We start from the raw sequence: 18,985 nt of genomic DNA on the forward strand, positions 1-18,985 counted from the left end.
TGGAATGTAAGAGATGCACTTGCTTCGAGTATGGGATTGTCCTCTCCGTGTGGAGAGCTGCTGGCCTAGGACGCCCTGCAGTCATGCTTGGAGACTGCTTCGCCGCTGCCATTCCATCCTTCCTGCCCGTCGCCATCGGCATCCTTGTACAGTCTCTGATCCTTCCTTTCGCCTCGACCGCCCTCCTTCCTCTAGCTCTGTCCTCCGTCTTCACCACCGCATCGCCTCGACGTCGCCTCGCATTCGTCGCAAACTCACCTCTTTCCCATGGTGCAGACACTCGATATAGTCATCCTTTTGCGGCACGCACTCGGCCGGGGTGTCGGCCTTTGCGTAGCACTTTTGGAACTCCTGCCAGTAGGTGAAGCAGCGCGAGCGACCGCCGTTGAAGCCGAAGCCGGACTGTATGAGTGAGATCGTGCCATGTGATGATTAAGTGAGAGTGAGAGCGATTCGATTGGAAGGATGGGGAAGGAGCAAGGTGGTCAGTTGAAAGTGCGGGGAGAGGATTTGCAATCGACGAGTAGAGAGGCTTCTGAGATGCTGCTGTCCAGCTGCTCTGCGGATAGCCAGAAGTGTGACGAGACGCTCTGCTCGTTCGACAAGGCAGTGTCATCTTCCCATACTCACAGCCATCTTTCTATGCTAATCGCTTAAAGGGTAACGACGAGAAGATGAGGAGAGTAGGACAAGTCCGACGAGCAAGCGACGATGTCCTCCGCGACGAATGGCGGAGAGCAAGCCGACCTGATCAGCAACACCACGTGGCGCGAAGCTTCAAGCATCAGGCACACATCACTGAGTGTGCACCGCATCGTGCGACTTCAGAAGTAAGCGTCGTTCATTCGGAGAGCTGTATCTAGTTACAGGGGCTTGTATGCCGCTCAGTCGGGACAGAAAAGAGGTGTAGAGAGGAGTGGGAACCAGTTCAGACGTGGGGTCTGCGAGCGGTGCAGGATGAGCACCGTTCGCCCTGCCCTGCCCCACGACTCTTCGATAGCTTGTATTCAAGAGCGCTTAATTCCTCGCCCCTGTCATGGGTAACGTCAGCGCGGCCGCCTCCACTCGCTGCGGCTATGCACTTGCGACTGCTCATCGCCCTCTCCATTGCGCCCTGTTTTGTTGTGAGGAGGGCTGTAGGTTTACCGCTCCTGCCGCCTCCCCTCCCCTACCCAGATGTGACCCTCCCCTGTCCCTGCCCTGATCCTCCCGCTCCGCCTTGCTTGGCCGATATAGCCTGTTGCTGCTGCATCAACACCTGCTGCTCGCGCAGCTCTGCTACTTTCTCCTGCCAACGATGGAGCACGGCCACCTCGTGCACCGGAAAGCCAAAGATGCGAGGCTTATATCGTTCCACGACTTTGTGCAGCGCTGGTCCAGAAGACGTCGCGGCAGCAGCAGAGGCACCTGCGTGGTGCGGGCCGCCTGCTGATGTGGAAGAGGGGGAGGAGCGACGGCCGCCTGCGCCGGGTTGTGAGGGCCTGCTCGATCCCGGCATCCCTGCTGTGGACGTCGCTGGTGAGTCGACGTTCATTGATGAGCGAGCACTCATTGCTTCGTCTTTACTACCGCCCCCTTCATCGCCTGCGCCGCCCGGTACGACGCTGGCTCGGGGCGAGGTGTTGGCCGTGATGGATTGCTGCTGCTGCATCGCTTGAGCGACGGTCGCTGGCTGCTGCTGTTGCTGTGGTTGCTGATTGTGGCTAGAAGATGCGGCCGGCGGCGGAGGAGGCTGGGTCGGCGGAGGAAGAAGGAAGCCAGACTGCGACGAGGGCGTCTTGGAGGGAAGCATATGCGGGTAGACCATGAAGAGGAGATGCGGGAAACTGCTTCCAAAGAAAGCTCCATCGATGGTCCCATGCCTTGAGCTCTTGGGAGAGTAGATGTCTTCGCAGCGAGGGCAGTAGAGCTTGACTGCCTTCTGGAAGGGCAGATCGCTCAGCCCCAACGGCAGCAGGCTCTGCGAGTAGCACAGCACCCTCGGGCATCGACCAAAATCGCTCCTCTTGTACTTTTCCAGCATTTTTGCCAGTCCTCTCGACGTGATGATATAACGTGCGTGTACGAGGCCGTACAACAGCCGGCCCTGCGCCTCAATGTGATCTCGCGTCTCTTGGTCCAAGTCCTCCTCCATGGCATCTGTGACTAGGTCCAAGGCCTGCGGATAGTGCTGTACCTCTGCATTGAGGCCTGTAAGGTTGAAGCGGTCCAGAATGTAGTCATCATCGACTTCGCAGAAGTACTCATTCCCCTTGGAAGAGAGGAACCAGGAGACCCACGTCGACGTTGCGTACGACGACGCGGACGAGAGGTCGTCCACTGGAGGAGGGGAGGGGAAAGGAGAGAGATGAACGATCAGCGGAACTTAGCCTAAGATCATGAGCCACGACAACTTGTGCTCACTCGCTGTGGACTACTCTGTCTATTGCGAGACGCTATTTGGGCTCGTCTCGATGATGGTATCTGAATAGAGGAAGAAGTTGAGCGGAGACAATGGGGAGACGAACGGTTGCAGTTCGAGATCGACGTCTGCCCGCGTGGACCAGGGCGAGGCGATCGACTCGCGCGTCCATCTCCGTCTCCGTCTCCGCCTGCGCCTGCCACCGTCGAGGCTTGAAAATGACGACCCAGTTCCGTCCGCTCATCATCATCGTCATCTCACCTTCTCGCCATCATCGCCCTCAACCACAATGGCCCGCCCTACACCAAATGCAGTCAACAACATCCTGCGTGGTTCTCTCGGCACGATGCCCGGTCCAGGAGGAGCAGGAAGCATAGGTCATTACACGCAGCCGTGCCGTAAAGTCGTCCTTTCGTACTGCGCTTCTTCTCCCGCTTCGGCGGGCGTCAGGGATTGGCTTACAAAGAAGTGGGGCGCTGTCCAGCTTGCAAAGCAGTGGCCACAGATCGAGTGGGTGGTCAAGGAGGGAAAGAGGGGCAGCGAGCCGCACGTCACTGCGCACTATGGTGAGTCCCCAAATGGCAGCGTTTTGAGTAGGCCTCTCTGACCAAGCATCTCTCATCACACTACCTCCCACTCTACCAACTCCCTTCGCACAGTCAACTCCCGCACCAAGACCGTCGGTCTGCATGCCTTCCCCTCTTCTACGGTATCAGAAAAGATGCACCTCCTCCTCTCCTCGACGGGCCGCAAGCTCGCCGGCTCTGGTTCCACTCAAGGGTTTAATTCCTCCGAGTCGAGGAACTACAAGAAGAACGTCATCGAGACGACAAAGGGAATGGAGCCTGCTAGAGGGCATTGGAGCCAGTTTGGTACGGAGAGGAAGGCGATCGGTGCGGCAGTGGATGATGCGAAGAAGCAATCATGAGAGAGAGCGCAGGAGACGGAGGTAGACGAGAAGCATACAGGGACGAAGCAGGGTCAGGCAGGCCTTCTGCGTTTCTCAATGTTCATCATGTATTAGTACGAACCAATCAAGACGATTCCTGCCCTTGCTAGCGAACAGAAGTTTACTTCATCCAAGCCTCTTAATGTCCCTCTCGTTCTTAGTCAAGCGCCCCTGAGTTGCCCTGACCTCCTCATCCAGCCCATCCAAAAGCTCAGTCTGCTCCGTCAACTCCTGATTGATCGCCATGCCCATCTGTCTCTGCCTGCGTAACACGGCGGTCAGATCATCGAGCGCTGCGTCCTGCCGATCAAATTGAGCTTGCTGAGATGCATAGAGCTGAGAGGAGGATTGCTGAAGAGTTTGAGGGGTTTCGACGGCGGGCTGGTGTGCGGGTGGAGAGCCAAGGGTGCGGGTGGTATTCTGAGCAGTGGGAGCAGAGTACGAGCCAGGCACATAGCGATGTCCTGCCCCACCCTTGCTGCTCAGCCCAGCGTCAGACCCTCCATCGTGTACTGAGCCATCCCCGACCGGCATCAGACTCTTCGCACTCTCCCTCCTCGGCAGCTCAACAAAGTCACGAAAAGCCTCCGCCTCTCTCCATCGATCCTGCGGGCTGGCGACGATGGCTCGTAGGTATTGCTCGAGGCCTTGTCGCCTTTCCTCGAGAAGTGGGTCATCCGAAGTTGACGCCGAAGCTGATGTTGACGCTCCTGATGAGGTCCCTCCCAGGCCAAGCGTTGATGCCATTCCCCTCCACGTCCGTCTGACGCTCTCCTTCGGCGGTAGTGGCGCCGGCGGGATCTGGCCGGTTGACAGGGCCCTGTGTAGCTCCACAAATTCAGAATAGCGACGATATACTGTCCACGTCCTCACGGGCAGGCGAACCACGATTGCATAGACGACGTGAGGTGAGGGGAGAGTACGGCGCTCTGAGCGGGGAATTGAGATTGATTGGAGCGGCGTTGAAGAAGAAGACGCCATGCTGAAGTGCAAATGGAGGGATGGGAAGAGGTAGCGAGTAGCCAGAAAGGCAGACAGGCAGAGGACGGCCTCACTGAGGCGAATGGATGATGATGCGGAGGAGAGGCAGTGTGGAAAAGGGGGACAGCCAGTGGTGTTGCTTTCGTGGTCTCCACTTCGAGCTCAGTCCGCTTGACGGATCCAGTCAAGCTGGCCCATCGCCTCGATCTTGGTGTCACGTCACGCTTCAGGATCGTCAAAGGCATGGCAACGGGCGATGTATTTCTCGACTGAGAGGCATCGAGGTCCATGGATATCTGTACAGGATATCAAACAGGCAAGGAGAAGACGATTCGGAACGACGCGCAGGTCAAGGGGTATCGCGGCGTGTAGACGGGGAGAAGAAACTGCAGCTCAGTTTCTCAGTTCGGCAGGCCTCAGTAGTTGGGCCCGGCAGCGTAGCCTGCGCCGTATGGCTGCTGTTGCTGCTGGTACTGCTGTTGGCCGCCGTGTCCAGCAGAGCTCCCCGGCCTGCTCCCGTTGTAGATCTGTCCCGGTCCAAAGGATGGCTGAGGGAAGGCTTGCTGAGGGGGCTGCTGGTGATACGGGTTCTGCTGCTGCGGGCCACTGGGCGCTGGCCCACCAGCCCCTCCAGGCGCATATGGTGGGACAGCCTCCTCGTCGCCCACCTCCTCGTCAGGTACAGCGCTGTGTCTCTTACGGATAGCTAGCGGTGCCACGCCTGGTGCGGGTGATGAGGCCCCTTCGCGCCCGCCACTGAAGGAGGGGGCATTCTCCGTTGCTGGGCTAGGCATGCTCTGGTGATTGGCCGAGGGATTGCGGTTGAATCCCTTGCGGAAGGCGGCCGCGGTCATCTTGCGGCCCCCTCCAGACTCTGTCGGCTCTTGGGCAGGGCCCAGGCCAGGTGTCGAGCCCGTGTTCTGCTGCGAAGCCGCTGTAGCCCCCATGGCTGCGAGGCTGTTCGTTGAAGCGCTATTCGACATCATGGCACTGTACCTGTTTCCTGCAGCTGGAGAGGTCGGACGTCGTGCTGCTGCTTGGGCGGCGCGTGTTGAGCCGACAGAGGCAAAGTAGGACTCATCATCGAGGGCTTGCTGCTGCTGTTGTGGGGTGGCAGGAGTCCCGGAGGCCATTGCGGGTGGGCCGGAACCGCCGCCGGGCAAGGGCGTGGTCGCTCGCAAAGGTGGCAGACTGGGCGCCGCTGGTGAGGAGGAGTCGAGTTGCATATTCTGCATTTGCTCGTTGGGAGGAGGTGTGGATGGGCCGCGCGGAGGTGCGCCAGCGGCTGCTTGGTAGGAGGAGGTCCTGCTCCTTGGCCCTCCTACCAAACCTGAGCTCCTCCATGGCTGCGAAGGGTCCGGGAGACCGTCGGCCAGGCGATCATTGCCCTCGTGCTCCGGGCCGTGGCTATGATGGCTGCCGTCGACTGCAGCTCCTGCACCAGAGACTGCCGCGTCAGCCGTGCGGGCCCAGTCATCCTGCTCGCCCGTTGGCGTCGGACCTCCTTCCCCGGCTGCGGTCGTCGCGCTAGGCTGTGCCTCACCGCGCTGCGATCCGGCATCGGCGCTCGAGGTAAGCCAAGGCTGAGTCGTTTGATGGCTGGCGTAAATGGGCGTACCGCTGTAGTCGGCCGCAGCGTTGTACGTATTGTTGCCAGCGTAGGCATCGTAGGCGTCGTCGTCACCTGCTCGATTATATGTGCCGCCTGCACCAGCCCCTGTCCCGTAATTGCCTGTCGAGTCTCGCGAATGCTGCATGCCCGAGTTGTACGTGTCGTCGCCGGCAGGGCCACCATAGTTGCTTTCGTAGTGCGAGAGATCCGGTCGATGACCAGCACCACCAGCTGCGGGCCCACCACTCGAAGGCGCAAAGCCGACGTCTGCTAGCGATCGAGTCGCTTCAGAAAGAAGTTGATCCGTCCTGGTATGACCCTGATACTCCGCGCGAGGCAACCCTGGCTTCGTCGGTTCGAGGGAGATCTCATCAATCATCAACTTGCCCACTTCAGCCACAATTGTCAACTTCTCCGCCAGCTCCATCATTCCGCCGCACTTGAGTCCCATTGCCTCCTTTGATGTGCGCCTCTTAAAGTCCCCGATGGCCGCCTCCTCGGTCATGACCTCAATCTTGAGGCTCTCCATCTCGGCACGGTGCTCCTTGAGCTGAGTGGTCGTCTTGAGCAGCTCCTTATTCTCAGGTCCCATCTTGGACAACTTGCGCTCCACGCTTTCGATCTTGGAGGCTAGGTTGCGCTTACGAGACTTGAGGTCTGCGAGGCCCTCTTCGCGCGTGCGGATCGACTTGAAGTGAAGACGGAGCGTGGAGAGGTGGTTGTCGAAGCGGGTGTGGGCGGCGCTGTAGTGGCCGAACAACAAGGACAACTTCGAGAGGACGTCCTGAGAGCGTAACGAAGGGGATGTCAGCCCACCACGTCTATTGTAGACGCTGCATCTCTTGCCCGGCGGCGGCACTCACTGCGAGATCTTCTCCTTCACCTTCACTCCAGGCCTTGAGCGCATTTGTAGTTGTCTGCCAGGCAGTCGAGCTGTTGGAGTCTGCCTTGATGAAGGCCTTTTCCGAGTTGATGAGCTCCTGTAGTGAACGGAGGTCCCGATTGCCCAGCGCCGGCATCATCGACGTGTGGGCAATCTGCTGCTTCGTCTTACGCAGCATCGTGGAGGTGGCGAGGCAGTTGTGCGAGCGGTGGGTCCGATGGGTATCGAGTTCGAGGATCTGGGGTGATGGCAGATGTCAAAGGCCTCACTTGACGAGCGTTGGTACCTGTTGTCGAAGAGAGGGCTGTGTGGTAGCAAAGAAGTGAGGGTTCAATTGCCAAAATGAAAGCGGTGCGGTGCAGCCGACACGGCTCTTCAGTCGGCCACGGCCCAAGACGTCGACGTCGTCGATCCGTGTCGAGCGGCCGCCTCGCCTCATTTACTTGGCGGTCCGCGTGGAGGTCACTGCACTGCTATGCTGCTGCCGCTCATTCATTCTTGACCTTCAACACCACGAACAAACACAAGCTACCATGTCACGAGTCTCGCTGTCCTCGCTGCCTACTGTAGCAGCGCTGTACAAGTCAGGCACCGTCAAAGCGGCGTCGTCATCTCAACCAGCAGCTAGCACTTCTGCCATGGCCGATCGCATCAGGCTGACGCAGGGAGACATCACCAAGCTCGAGGTCGATGCAATCGTCAATGCGGCCAACAAGTCTTTGCTGGGCGGAGGAGGCGTAGATGGCGGTGAGCGCGAACAAGACGCACGGAGATGAACCTCAGTCCACTAATCACGCTTCCACCTCGTCGCCTCCAGCCATCCACCGCGCCGCCGGTCGTGACCTGCTCAAGGAATGTCGCACCCTCGATGGCTGTGAAACGGGCGACGCCAAAACCACTGCTGGCTACAACCTCCCTGCAAAGCACATCATCCATACCGTCGGGCCAGTCTACGCCAAGACCAAAGCAGAAGAGAAGCGCGCCCAGCTCCAGTCCGCGTACCGCCGCAGCTTAGAGGAGGCAGTCAAGCTCGAAGGGGTCAAGAGTGTGGCCTTCCCTTCCATCTCGACAGGCGTCTACGGGTACCCCATTGAGGAGGCGACGGATGTGGCAATCAGTACAGCGATGGACTTCTTGGAAAGCAATGATGCCCTTGAGTCCGTCGTGTTCTGCACGTTTAGCAAGGAGGACCACGAGGTCTACGTTCAGAGGCTGCCACACCATCTGGCTGAGCCCAAAGACGAATGAAGAACTTTGCGACGCCCGCTCTAGTGAGGTATATTACAGGAAACCATTAGATGGATGTGCAGGACCACGCTACAATGCAGCGTCCGTCGACGTAGGGTCCTCTTCCAACCACTCATCCTCCTCGGCAAGCCAACCCATGATCACCTTCATCCCAGGCCCATCCTTCATCAACAATTCGCCATGTGCGGCCTTCCAATCCACTACCAACCCGCCTCTCTTCACCCCTCTCCTCGCATGCTCGTCCAACTCGACCTCCTTCATCCCATGCTCCAACAAGTAACGCCTCGTCGCCTCACACGAAAGGATCGCATCCTCACCCGCGAGGAAGATGGTCGTTCTATGCCGATCGGTGAGGTGTGGGATCTCGTCTTCTGGCCAGACGATTGCGCTCGCCCAGTCAAAGTAGCGGCAAAGCGTGTTTGCTGTTCCGAGCTCGAGGCCAACGAAATAGCGCATGAGCAGGGCAACGGACGTAGGAGGAGGGGCGTACACGAAGTTGCCCTAATGACGACGACGATCGAAGAATGAGTGAGGGAACGGACGTGTCAGCGCTTGAGTTCTTTGTAGCAATACCACGTGTTCCGTCGTATCATCCCATCGTCGCGGCATCTACTCACCGCAACATCCGGAATCCACAACCTAACGCACACCGGATCAACGAAGCAGCTTCGCTCCACCTTCTCTCCCAGGCTCTTGAGAAGCCACGAGTGAACAATTGTTCCCATGCTATGACTCAAGATCTGGACACTTTCCCATCCCAAGTCGCGCATCGCCACCCTCAGGCACCTTACCATCTCGTGATGGCCCAACGGATGAAGAAAGTGCTTCGAGAACAAGTTCTGCGACGTGTGCGGCTGAAGCGGTATCATGAGGGGGTGCGTTTCGGCTACCTTTGATGCGCCAAGCTGTTGTACCAGGGAGTGGTATTGTGCCAGCCCGATGCCCAAGCCGTGCAAAAAGATCGTAGGGCGATACTTGCCCTTGTTGCGAGGGTCAGCCGCCTTCTCTGGGGTCCAGTTGCGAGGCACTTTGATTAGGTAGGAGAGGCGTCCTTGCGTCTTGAGTTGGAATCCTCCCAAGTGAATGGCGAAGAGCAGCGTGAGCGTGGACAGAGATTGTGTCATGCAATACATGAGGAAAGGCCGGGGTGAAACGCGCACTGGGTCGATTGTGAGGCGCATGCTGTGCGTGATAATCGACGAAGCCCCTGGGGCGCGGCCCTCGTCGTCAATCTCGTGTGCTGGACCTGGTGGGCCGCCTCGCGTCAATGGGTAAGCGAAGCCCTGTCTTGCTTCGATGATTCGCCTTGCCTTGCGAACGAAGTCGAGTCGGGTGCCCTCGTCTGTACTGCTCCATTCGCGCGGGCTAGCCATGACCTTGTGCACATCGGGGTCGTCTACTTTCTCCCCGCTGTCCTTGCCATTATCTCCGCCCAGTTCAATGACAGCGTCATCCAGCGTGTGGTACTTATCAGCCAATGAAGTCTCGGCCTGATCAGCAGCCCCTACTTTGCCCGAATGCAGCAGACGGTGCTCCTCCTCAAGCTCTTCGAGCTCGCAGCTGAACAGAGACCAAGCGAGCCACCGTGAGCTGTCTCGTCGTGTGATCAAGCCTTTTGAGTCACCATCTGGTGCCAAGTGGAACCAGCGCGACTGGTCTTGTTGGAACTGAACAGCTCGAGGGTCCAGGGGGTCGAGACGATGCTCCTGGAACCAGGGCTCGGGGTCAGCACCATCGTCGCTTGCTTGTGCTTCACGTTGCCTGTGACCGTTGGCGCCGTTGGCCACCACCCTCTTGCGAAGCCCCCGCAGCTCACGGTCGACTCGCGCTGCATCAACACCATCCTCTCCAGCTTGCCCCGGCAGCTCCATCCCACTCTTGAGCGCCCTAGCGAATACGCGATGCAGGAACCGCCGACTGTACAGGGGCTTCGGGCCTGGACCTTGTATCCTCTTGACTTGGTAAGCATGCCACAGAGAGAAGCAAGCTTCGACTACCGACCAGGGCAGCCAGATGAAGTGATGCGCTAAAACGGTCCATCGCGACGGGGCCAGGAAGAGGAGTGGCGGCTTCGGCCAGGTGTAAAGCGATGCGAGGAGGTACGCCCAGCAGACGAGAGGGAATGTCGAGATTGCCAAAGTCATGACGCGGACCGCGAGCCAGGACCAGTCGAGTGGTACAAGGGATCCTGTCCCATGCCGAAATGCCTCGATGCTGCGCATGAGGGGTGAGGGAGAGCGTGAGGGTGGGGATGCCATGTTGGCGTGCAGCTGAGAGGTGGCTCAGAGACCTGACAGTTGCGTGTGTATCGGTGCGCTATTGATGACGAGGAGAAGTGGGTGAAAGCCTGGCTGATCTATCGCATTTTGAGCTGAGGAGAGAGGTGGAACAAATGGGGCAGCTGCAGCTCGCGCCTCGCTATCCGTCAAAGTGGGTCGGTGCGAGCGTGAGTCCGAAGTAGTGCAACACTCGATTCGACGGAGCCACGTGGCAATGCCCCGTTGGACGCCGCCTTGACTTCGCCGGGCGAGCAAAGGAGCGATCGATGACGTCGAGGCACTTTGCGCTGAGCCACGGCAGGCTTGCGTTGGGCTCAGGCTGGCAGCAAAGCAGGCACGAGGGCAGCGCCTGCCTGGCCAGACCAGCCAGACCCTTCATCCTTGGCTCGTCGCCCGTAGACTTTCTTCTCTTCCTTTGCAACACCACCAACACTTCAACCCAAACCCACCCCGCTTGACTCTATTTGCAACCATGGTCCTCTACAAGGAAGGTGACGTCGTTGAGTGTGAGTAGCGGCGACATCTGCTCGAGAACAACCCAAGGAGGAGGAGCAGGTGCGGGAAGATAGGAGGGAGACATCACAGCGAATGCCACGAATTCGACCATCTTGCTCGTCGTTGGTAGCAAAAGCTGCGCAAAGCTACCGTCGGTGAATTCTGCGGCGCCATCGTCGACTTTTCGGCTCTGCTCGGCGCCCGTCCTCACACCTCCTACACCAGCAATCGAAGCTGACACTTCCCTCCTCCATGCTCATCCTCTTCCCTCGCCTCCCTCCCTCTCCAGACCGCCCCTTCGGCGGCGATGTCTCTACCGGCAAGATCGAGAAGATCGAGACCAAGACTGGCGGCCACGTGAGTATATTCCCCTTCTTACGCCTCCTTTTTGGAAGTGACTGACCCTCACCCACTCATCTTCGTGGCTCACTCTCCCAGGTCGACATCTTCTACCACATCAACGGCGAGAAGTTCATCTCTTGCCAGCTGATTGGAAAGGCGAAGCAGTGACGCTGGCGCTCGTAAAGCAGCCAGCTGCTGTTGGAGGTCGTCAGAAGAATGAGGCCTTGGCGCAACGCAACCCGACGGACGCTGCCCTCGTCCTACGCCATGTCCTATCGACCCTGTAGCGCCGATCTCACTTCAAGTCTAATCCAGTAATCTCAATGATTTCGAAAGAATTCACAGCAAGAGTTGACGAGGTGTGACTGAGTGACGCCAAGCTGCGATACCCTGCGGTGCTCTACGCGATTCAGAGCGAAATCTAGCGTGGCAGACATGCGTGTCCTGCACGACTGACCTCGTGTGGACAAGGTCTGCTGAGAGGCAGGCGGATGCCAAGAGGACTCAAAGCAGTCACGGTTGCGGAAGCGTCAGGCCGATCAAGATGATGAGCGCGCATTCCCATTTGAGTCAAAGATGAGAGCCCGATGTGAAGAGAGACAACGTGTGTACATGATTGAGCTCGACGCCCTAGATGCGAAGAGCCTTCGAGCGAGTGACGGAGAGGAGACAAGAGGACCAGGTGCTACGGTGGAGAAGGGCAATAGAGCTACAGGGATGAGATGAGATGAGATGAGATGATGTGATGGTCTGAGAGTCAATTGTGTGCCCAAGCGCACGAAGTCCAAGCCCGTCGATGGTAAAGAAGTGATCGTGACTTTTCGTCGTCGGAAGCAAGCACTCAGTGAGGCATGGATGCCCCGCCATGCGCTCCGTCATTGATAGCCGCAGCAGAAAGGAGTGACTCGATGCCGATTGGGTTGCTCCTTGGAGGCGGAGCGGCGAGGTCCTCTTCGAATGAGGGAGATCCCGGCCTTGCTGAAGGTACTCGTTCGCCTGGAACGGCCGCAGCCGATGAGGTGGCCGGCGTGGACGGTACAGAGGATGCTACGCTGTCTCCACGATACTTTCGGAGAGAGAAGGAGGGGGACGGCATTGCTGACGAGGAGGCAGATGAGGAGGCAAGGCCCGCTGCTCCTCCAGCAGCCGCTCCTCCGACCACGGCAGCCGCAGCCGCGAGCCCACTCGCAGAAGCGGCGGTTGCCGTAGCACTGACTTTCTTCGCAGCAATCCTCTCTTTCATCTTGCGGTTCAGCTTGGCCATCACCTCCGCATGGTCGGGCTTTCTGGACGCCAAGGGCGAAGAGGCCGTCGACGAGGCGGTAGATGACCAAGGAGACGCAGAAGAGGGCGGAGAGCGTCGCTGCATGGCCGTCGCCTTGGGTCGCTCCGCCGACCTGGAGCGCCTTTGCGCCTCAAGTATGCGGCTGACTGGTACGCCAGAGGGCATCGTGGCCGTGTAGCCGCGTGGACGCTTTGAGGGGGCGTCGATGCTGCTCATATCGGTGTCTCGCGGAACGGCATTGCTACCGCGAGGGCTCGTTGAGGTGGGTGAGGGGTGCGAGAGACGGTGGATGGACATCGCAGAGGAGCCTCGCTCTTCTGACGAAGCCAGAGAGGGCAGACTGCTGCGATGCGACATCGAGGAGGAGGAGTGCTTCATCGGCACCACCACTCGGCCGTCGAGGGCAGAAGTATCCGACGGCAGGCTAGGGCGAGGAGGCGGAAGCTTGGTAGCCGAAACTCCAGGCTGCGCCGAAAGATAGTCATCAACAGATCGAGCTGGTCGTTGTTGGCGCACTGTCGATGGCGGCGGAAGCGGTGTTTGTTGATGATGCGCACGTTTAGGCGAGCTGGCCGAATGGAAAGGCGAGCGAGGCCATTGGTGAGAGGCAGCGACGCTGCCGTAGCGTTGTCGCTGACCCTGCGATGGCTCAATGTAAGGCAGGGACGAGCGCGACGAAGAGACGGAAGAGCGCGAAGAGGGTTCAACGAAGTCGACAGAGTACGCAAAGGGGTTGTCGTCTCGATGTTGACGGTCCAGCGGAGAGGGTGCTCGCGAATGATAGACTGCCATTGGAGCGTGAGCCAGGTGGCCGTGTTCGTCCGGTGTAGAGACGGGTATCGAGAAGCCAGAAGATCCATCCGAGACTGATGGGACAGAACGAGTGCTGAGTGATGAGTAGGAGTGTCGATGAGGCAGGGACGGGGTCAAAGAGGCGTTGTGCTGAAGATGAGGTCCACCATAGCTAGCTCGCGGGGCGGTGTATGGCAGCTTGCCGTGAGGTGCAATGGCAGGTGATGAGTGTTCAGAGGAGGAGGCAGAATTGTCAAAGAGACTCGGTGAAGAGGCTGGAGATCCTGCGAAGAAGCGGCCGTCCTCGAGCACCGGCTGACTCGGCAGCGGTAAATGTCGACTAGCGATCAGCGACGACTTGCGCGGTGGTAGCGGTAGAGCTGGCATGGGCGCACCGCCGCTTCCGAAGCTTGGGCGCTGACGGCCATGCTTTCGCTCGCGTGAGCTCTCGTGGTGGCTCGGCGAGGAAGGCTCTTGCAGCGAGCGCAAGGCCGAGCGCGGTGACAGAGGTGCCTGAATCTTTGGTGACGGTGCTGGATCTCGTTGGTGGTGGTGCGAGTAGTACTGTAGGTGATTGTCAAACGCCTGGTGCATGCTGCTTGAAGACGCGCGATCTTCGGCGACGACAGCGAGGAAGGAGAAGAGCAGGGACGAGAATGCCTCTGCAATCTGTCTAGATGTCCGTGGCGAGGAGATTTATGGGTGTGCGTCGCGACGGTGGAGTGCTCGTGAAGGACAGTAGTGTCGGACGAGGGTAGCTAGCTGACTGACAATGAGGACGGCGATGGAGACGTCGTGGTAGTCTCGAGCCTGTCAGGTGATTGGTACAAACGAAACAGAGTCAAGAAGGGAGGATGTTTGTCGAGGTGTGACGCTTTGTTTCCACCGGGTTTTGGTTCCTTTGGTCCGTAGCAGTGTTACGGAGCTGAGAGAGCTAATGTTACACCCTCTCTCTCACTGCGTACTGTGCGCTGTTCGGAGTCCCGACCCCGCGAAGCACTGCTGCTAATGTCGCAGGTCTTGCTCTCCTCGTCTCCTTGTGGATGACAATGGCCCAACGAGCGAGCTCTTGGCCCTTTTTCTGCTGCTCCGTGACGACGTTGGTTCCAAAGTTAGGCACTAGGCCGATTGCTAAAGGTTGAGTGGGTGCGTGTGTCGAACCCAAGGGAGCAAGCAAGGTAGTCAGGCAGACAGGCGCAGACGACTGAAAACGGTGGAGGCGGCTGCGAGCGGCGGCCGCGGCAACAGCGGCAGCCCCACTAGGCGAGGGCGAAGGCAAAGGCGAGGAGAGGGACGAGCGGCCGTCTTTCGGTGATGATCTCCGTTTACGACTTCTTTCTCTCCCTCAGTGGCGTGCCGACGGGAAGCACCCTCGGCTGCGCTACGATTCAAGCAGAAAGGAGCGAGCTGCGAGGTGAAATGAAGTCTTGGCGGCGGCAGCGGCGGCGGCCGCGAAGATTGCTTTCGCGCGGATTTGTTTTCGGCCCTTCGGACGGACGGAGGAGGATGAATCCAAGTCAAGGACAAGGACGACAGCAAGTCAGAGACGAGCGAGGGCAAAGCCAGCAATGACGAGGACGTGCGATGAGCGCGAGAAGCAGAGGGTGAAGAGCTGATTGGGACGGTGGTTGGGGAAAAGATGAGTAAAGAGTGAGGAGAAAAAGAGAGAGACGAGGGGGGGAGCGAGCAAAGGATTCGCGGTATGTAGCCGGCAATCGTTGGGTCGATCGATCTCTCTCAACGTCAAGCGATAGAGCGAGGCACAGACTTGATTGAGGTAAGCTTCAAGCTCTCCTGTCCCGCCCCTTCTGACCTGGAAAGCCTGGTCTTTTCGACGCTGTGATGATGCTCAAGACTGGCCGGCGTGGCAGCCCTCAACTGCTCAGCTCCATGCTCAGCTATCTCGTTGTTCCTCGCTGCCGCTGCACAGTGCTCATCACCTCATTGGTACTGATTTCCTACGTCTACTAGCGTCGTCTTCGTCTGTCGAATCAAGGGGCTGCAGATGCGGATCCTGTATCGCTGCTGCCCTCGGAGAAAATACGGCCTGCGGGTCATTTAGTGCCACCACAATCGCGGTCGCCGCTCTCTGCTTCTTGGCTAAATCGGGCGAAGAACAGAGACGGGGTCGCAGCATGGCGCGCTGAGACTGGCTGATCGTTGTCGTCAGTCCCTGAGGTTCGCGATTTGGTCGCCGTCTGCTACCCGGAGTTGCAGCTCCGCTCGCGGCTCTTCATCACCGCTCCACCGACTCATCTCAACCACCGCTGCTTTGGTTGCTGCCTGTAAAGGCCGGCATGCTTCCCTCCGCCAGACGCTTGCCCTGGGCAGCAACGAGATTGATTCTTGGCTTCGCCCTCGCAGACGATGATGCGATTTTCAGATCAATCGACGGGACGAGGTAGGACCCCATCGTTACCCCTCAAGTGTCACGAGTCAGCCGTGCTCGCAAATACACTGCCGTTTGCCGGGCTCCGCATACACGACTTGACTCCGCCCCAATCGCCTTACCGACTGCGTCTGCTCAGACACCTACAAAAGACCGCCCGGTACGCAAGCAGCAGAGAGCATCATCGCCATTCGAGGGAGGTGGCTATTGTAGACGTCTGAGTCTCGGCGCACAGTCGTCCGACAGAATAGCCGTATGACTCCGCTCATGACGGCGCGTGCATGAGAAGGTCGATCGCTCCTGAGTCCAGACAGCGCTAGAGAAGCAACTCTGCATCCTGGATGCGTACACATTAGCGCCTCGCTGGCTGCTCTGGGTTGTCTCGACTAATGCGCCTTTTTTATGATCAAAGCCAGGTCCTGTCGGCGGCACGGCGTCCTGAGCTGCCGTGCCCTACCTTACTGTGGATGCCTCGGTGGCGTGACTCGCCCACAATGGGACGTCTTCGACCAACCTTGTCCCCTCATCTCATCGTATTTCCAAGACTGATTCGCGGAATAGGCGCGAAACATTCGTTCTCCTCTCCCTTGAAAAGCTTCTCGGTTTTCTTCGGACCATCTCTTTTCAGCCTGTGCCAAGATTGAGCCTGCTTCTAAACGAGGCCGAGATCGGCAGGCAACACCAGATCGGATCGCGGAGCATGAGGTTGGGTTCGCTTGCGGCCGAGGGCGAGTGGCGACAGAGACCCCACGAGGTTCAGAAATAGGTTGGCGCTGGTAAGCTCGAGCGTCAAGGCATTCGAGCGTGCTAAGAGAAGTCGATGAGGGCAGAACCGCCGGCGTGAACTCTGCCGCTGCCTACCGCCGCCGGGTCCTCAATTTGGCGCGCGTGAGATCAGCGATGCTCTACGTTTCACGATATGCTGCGGACACTGATACCCCAGACGGGATGTTGAACCTTTTCCGCCGGTTGCCAAGAAGAGCAAGGGCTATCATTAGCCTTGCCTGTTCCGCGGTACAATGCCGATTCGGCAAGGTCGTGGCGATTGAGGATCGAGAGACGTGCTGTGACAACCACTGACTCACGTCAGGAAGAGCAGGACCAGATCACTTTGCTCCTCGTTTGAGACCATGTAGGCCGTTGTGAACCTCAAGCGTAGGTGACGGAACGTCGCGATGGGCAGTGCAAGTCGAAGTCAAGTCGGGAACGCTATCGGTATTGTACAAATGAAAAGAGCCACGTCGAAAAAGGAAGATTTGCTGGCGGCAACGCTGGACGAAGCATGCGCCTACGAGTCTGCCATCTCGACGTCACCGGGAGCACGGCCCTCGCCTCCTGTGCTACCCGTGGTCGCCCCCATCGCCGAGCCTGCGGCCAGCGGTGTTGATGACCCAGATGAAGCTGGCGCCCCTGCGTCAGCCGCAGCCGCAGCCGCCTCCTCTTGCCTCCGTCGCAGAGGCTCCATGATGCTCGGTCTGGACCTGGGCGACGTCCCATTTCCGTTGCCATGGTCTATTCGATCTCGTCGGCCCCCCTCCCCCTCATCCTCACTGTCGCTCAACTCGCCATTGCGCTGCACCCGTCTATCCCGCCTCCTCTGATCCTTGCTTGCCCTCACATCCTGAGCATCGTCCCCTTCCCTGACCAAGTCGTCGATCTCGTCCATCTCCTCATCGCCGGGCACGCCTGGAGCTACATGTCCCTGAACCGAAGGGGCAAAGGTGGTGTGTCGCAAATTTTCGAAGAGCTGGATCTTGATCTTCTCGAGATACTCTCTCGTGTTGAGGTCCTCCATGTTGTTTGGCCGGACATCGAGTTTGTAGTCTGGGCCGAAGTACTCGTAGTATTCATTTACAGGGACTTGCGAGGAAAGTTCCTGCCCGGCGGCGAGGCCCGTCTCGTAGGCCCAAGCGCGGGAGACGTTGCGCATTGTGTAGCCGCCGCCGCCGAGGAGGAGAAGAGGGAGGCCGAATGACTTGACGTAGTCTACGCAGCTAGCATGGCCGCGCATAGACAAGTTGAAGCCTGCGAAGACCGGCGTGAAGAAGGAGGTCAGCATCGCGCGACATCAGTTCTGCTCCTTACATAGGCCACACTCACATCCCAGCTTGTCGCCTGCAAGGGAGTCTGAGCCGCACTGCAAGACAATGGCAGATGGCTGGTAGAACTCCATGATCTTGCTGATGACGGGCTCAAAGACGGATTTGTAGCTCTCGTCGGTGATGCCGTCGCGCAGCGGGAAATTACAGCTGTAGTAGCGTCCCTTGCCGTAGCCGGTGTCCTACCGCAATGTCAAGCAATCAGGTCAGTCATCGAGCGCCGAAATACCATCTCCTCGCCTGTGCTGCAGCTGCTCACCCTCAGCTCGCCGGTTCCTGGGAAGAACTCTCCGTACTTGTGGAAACTGCAGGTCATCACCCTGTCTGTCGTGTAGAATGCTTCCTCAACTCCATCACCGTGATGAACGTCGATATCGATGTACAGGACCCTCGGGTGGTATCTGAGTAGCTCCAAGATGCCCAGAACGATATCGTTGATGTAGCAGAAACCGCTTGCCTCTCCCTTCTTGGCGTGATGCAGCCCGCCAGCCCAGTTGATGGCAATGTCGCACTTGTCACGCGAGAGGCGAGCAGCCCCCTCCATTGATCCGCCCGCTGAGATTGAACAGTATTCGAAGAGACCATCGAAGACGGGGCAATCGTCGCCCACATTGAACTTTGCCTGTTCGCGTACGAAATTCTCGACTATGTCTGGCGAGACTCTTGACAGGAAATCGACATACTCGTCGGTGTGGAACTGGGACATCTCCCTCTTGGTAGCGGGCTTTGCTCTGAAGATCTCCATCTTCTTGTAGAGTCCATAATTCATGACCAAAGAGTGGCACATGCGAATACGGGTAGGCTTCATCGGATGACCGGGGCCATAGTGATAGTTTCCGATGTCGCTGTCGAAGAAGTAGCATACACGACGAGGCTGCTTACCGCTCGATGTGTCGCTTTGCCAGTGGAGCGGGTTCGTCTCGGCCTTGATCATGTCCCAGGGCGGCTGGGCCGAGGCAGCTGCTTCATCCATGACTGCGTTTGGCGCCGCGAGGAAAGTGAGGTAGCCACTTGTTGGATGGAGGGGGAGATGAGATGCGAGCGGCAGCAGCGATGGAGCGGGAGGCGGACTGCGACGCGTGAGTTGACAAGAGGAGCGGGAGCAATCCAAGGCGACACCAGCCAAGGGCGGGAGCAGCAGTCGTCGAGGCTGCGACGCCGTGGCTCGACTGGACTGGAGAAGCAGCGGGCTGAGGAATTTCAAGCCAGGGCCAAAAGTCGACGACGAAC

At 58.6% G+C, this 18,985-nt stretch overlaps 10 protein-coding genes across 10 annotated transcripts in view; 3 read left to right on the plus strand and 7 right to left on the minus strand.

The window, feature by feature from the left end:
• The window catches only part of BDZ90DRAFT_272971 (hypothetical protein), a gene marked incomplete at its 5' end in the record, with an annotated part of 1,129 nt that extends 493 nt beyond the window's left edge, over positions 1-636 (minus strand). The window contains 2 exons of the mRNA XM_025508785.1: positions 259-402; positions 631-636. Of these exons, the coding sequence (XP_025365156.1) occupies positions 259-402; positions 631-636 (150 nt within the window). The remainder of the gene's footprint in view (positions 1-258; positions 403-630) is intronic.
• A 185-nt stretch (positions 637-821) lies between these two features.
• BDZ90DRAFT_277005 (hypothetical protein) lies at positions 822-2,573 on the minus strand (the record flags this gene model as incomplete). The annotated part of the gene is made up of 2 exons (XM_025508972.1): positions 822-2,319; positions 2,528-2,573. 2 exons carry the CDS (start codon positions 2,571-2,573, stop codon positions 1,169-1,171), a joined length of 1,197 nt encoding a protein of 398 aa, XP_025365157.1. The 3' UTR covers positions 822-1,168.
• A 103-nt stretch (positions 2,574-2,676) lies between these two features.
• Positions 2,677-3,381, plus strand: BDZ90DRAFT_229561 (hypothetical protein). The gene is made up of 2 exons (XM_025505119.1): positions 2,677-2,967; positions 3,061-3,381. The coding sequence occupies exons 1-2, from the start codon at positions 2,691-2,693 to the stop codon at positions 3,327-3,329; spliced, it is 546 nt and encodes a 181-aa protein (XP_025365158.1). The 5' UTR covers positions 2,677-2,690; the 3' UTR covers positions 3,330-3,381.
• Positions 3,192-4,502, minus strand: BDZ90DRAFT_17031 (Phox-like protein). Its single transcript, XM_025503680.1, has 2 exons — positions 3,433-4,502; positions 3,192-3,246 (listed from the first exon to the last, which is right to left on the minus strand). The coding sequence occupies exon 1, from the start codon at positions 4,329-4,331 to the stop codon at positions 3,477-3,479; it is 855 nt and encodes a 284-aa protein (XP_025365159.1). The 5' UTR covers positions 4,332-4,502; the 3' UTR covers positions 3,192-3,246; positions 3,433-3,476.
• Positions 4,503-4,571: 69 nt separating this feature from the next.
• BDZ90DRAFT_229564 (hypothetical protein) lies at positions 4,572-7,155 on the minus strand. Its single transcript, XM_025505120.1, has 2 exons — positions 6,807-7,155; positions 4,572-6,727 (listed from the first exon to the last, which is right to left on the minus strand). Exons 1-2 carry the CDS (start codon positions 7,002-7,004, stop codon positions 4,748-4,750), a joined length of 2,178 nt encoding a protein of 725 aa, XP_025365160.1. The 5' UTR covers positions 7,005-7,155; the 3' UTR covers positions 4,572-4,747.
• A 309-nt stretch (positions 7,156-7,464) lies between these two features.
• Positions 7,465-8,074, plus strand: BDZ90DRAFT_245034 (A1pp-domain-containing protein; the record flags this gene model as incomplete). The annotated part of the gene is made up of 2 exons (XM_025507486.1): positions 7,465-7,573; positions 7,644-8,074. The coding sequence occupies 2 exons, from the start codon at positions 7,465-7,467 to the stop codon at positions 8,072-8,074; spliced, it is 540 nt and encodes a 179-aa protein (XP_025365161.1).
• Positions 7,882-10,732, minus strand: BDZ90DRAFT_263593 (hypothetical protein; the record flags this gene model as incomplete). Its single annotated transcript, XM_025508611.1, has 4 exons — positions 7,882-8,263; positions 8,327-8,575; positions 8,692-10,067; positions 10,582-10,732. The coding sequence occupies 4 exons, from the start codon at positions 10,730-10,732 to the stop codon at positions 8,144-8,146; spliced, it is 1,896 nt and encodes a 631-aa protein (XP_025365162.1). The 3' UTR covers positions 7,882-8,143.
• Positions 10,733-10,825: 93 nt separating this feature from the next.
• BDZ90DRAFT_257630 (hypothetical protein) lies at positions 10,826-11,358 on the plus strand (the record flags this gene model as incomplete). Its single annotated transcript, XM_025507974.1, has 3 exons — positions 10,826-10,859; positions 11,138-11,205; positions 11,287-11,358. 3 exons carry the CDS (start codon positions 10,826-10,828, stop codon positions 11,356-11,358), a joined length of 174 nt encoding a protein of 57 aa, XP_025365163.1.
• Positions 11,359-12,031: 673 nt separating this feature from the next.
• BDZ90DRAFT_225331 (hypothetical protein) lies at positions 12,032-13,861 on the minus strand (the record flags this gene model as incomplete). Its single annotated transcript, XM_025504664.1, has 1 exon — positions 12,032-13,861. One exon carries the CDS (start codon positions 13,859-13,861, stop codon positions 12,032-12,034), a length of 1,830 nt encoding a protein of 609 aa, XP_025365164.1.
• Positions 13,862-16,944: 3,083 nt separating this feature from the next.
• Positions 16,945-18,689, minus strand: BDZ90DRAFT_215425 (histone deacetylase; the record flags this gene model as incomplete). The annotated part of the gene is made up of 3 exons (XM_025504229.1): positions 16,945-17,681; positions 17,757-17,937; positions 18,015-18,689. The coding sequence occupies 3 exons, from the start codon at positions 18,687-18,689 to the stop codon at positions 16,945-16,947; spliced, it is 1,593 nt and encodes a 530-aa protein (XP_025365165.1).
• Positions 18,690-18,985: the final 296 nt, after the last annotated feature.

This window comes from Jaminaea rosea, assembly GCF_003144245.1.
Source record: "Jaminaea rosea strain MCA 5214 unplaced genomic scaffold BDZ90scaffold_1, whole genome shotgun sequence".
In the NCBI taxonomy this organism is placed as follows: Eukaryota; Fungi; Basidiomycota; class Exobasidiomycetes; order Microstromatales; genus Jaminaea; species Jaminaea rosea.

Bases quoted from the DNA above. Each gene is read 5' to 3' on its own strand.
- BDZ90DRAFT_229561 (XM_025505119.1), top strand. From the start codon at position 2,691: ATGGCCCGCCCTACACCAAATGCAGTCAACAACATCCTGCGTGGTTCT. The intron at 2,968-3,060 runs GTGAGTCCCCAA...CCCTTCGCACAG, and splicing joins GCACGTCACTGCGCACTATG to TCAACTCCCGCACCAAGACC.
- BDZ90DRAFT_17031 (XM_025503680.1), bottom strand. From the start codon at position 4,331: ATGGCGTCTTCTTCTTCAACGCCGCTCCAATCAATCTCAATTCCCCGC.
- BDZ90DRAFT_229564 (XM_025505120.1), bottom strand. From the start codon at position 7,004: ATGCTGCGTAAGACGAAGCAGCAGATTGCCCACACGTCGATGATGCCG. The intron at 6,728-6,806 runs GTGAGTGCCGCC...TTACGCTCTCAG, and splicing joins GTGAAGGAGAAGATCTCGCA to GACGTCCTCTCGAAGTTGTC.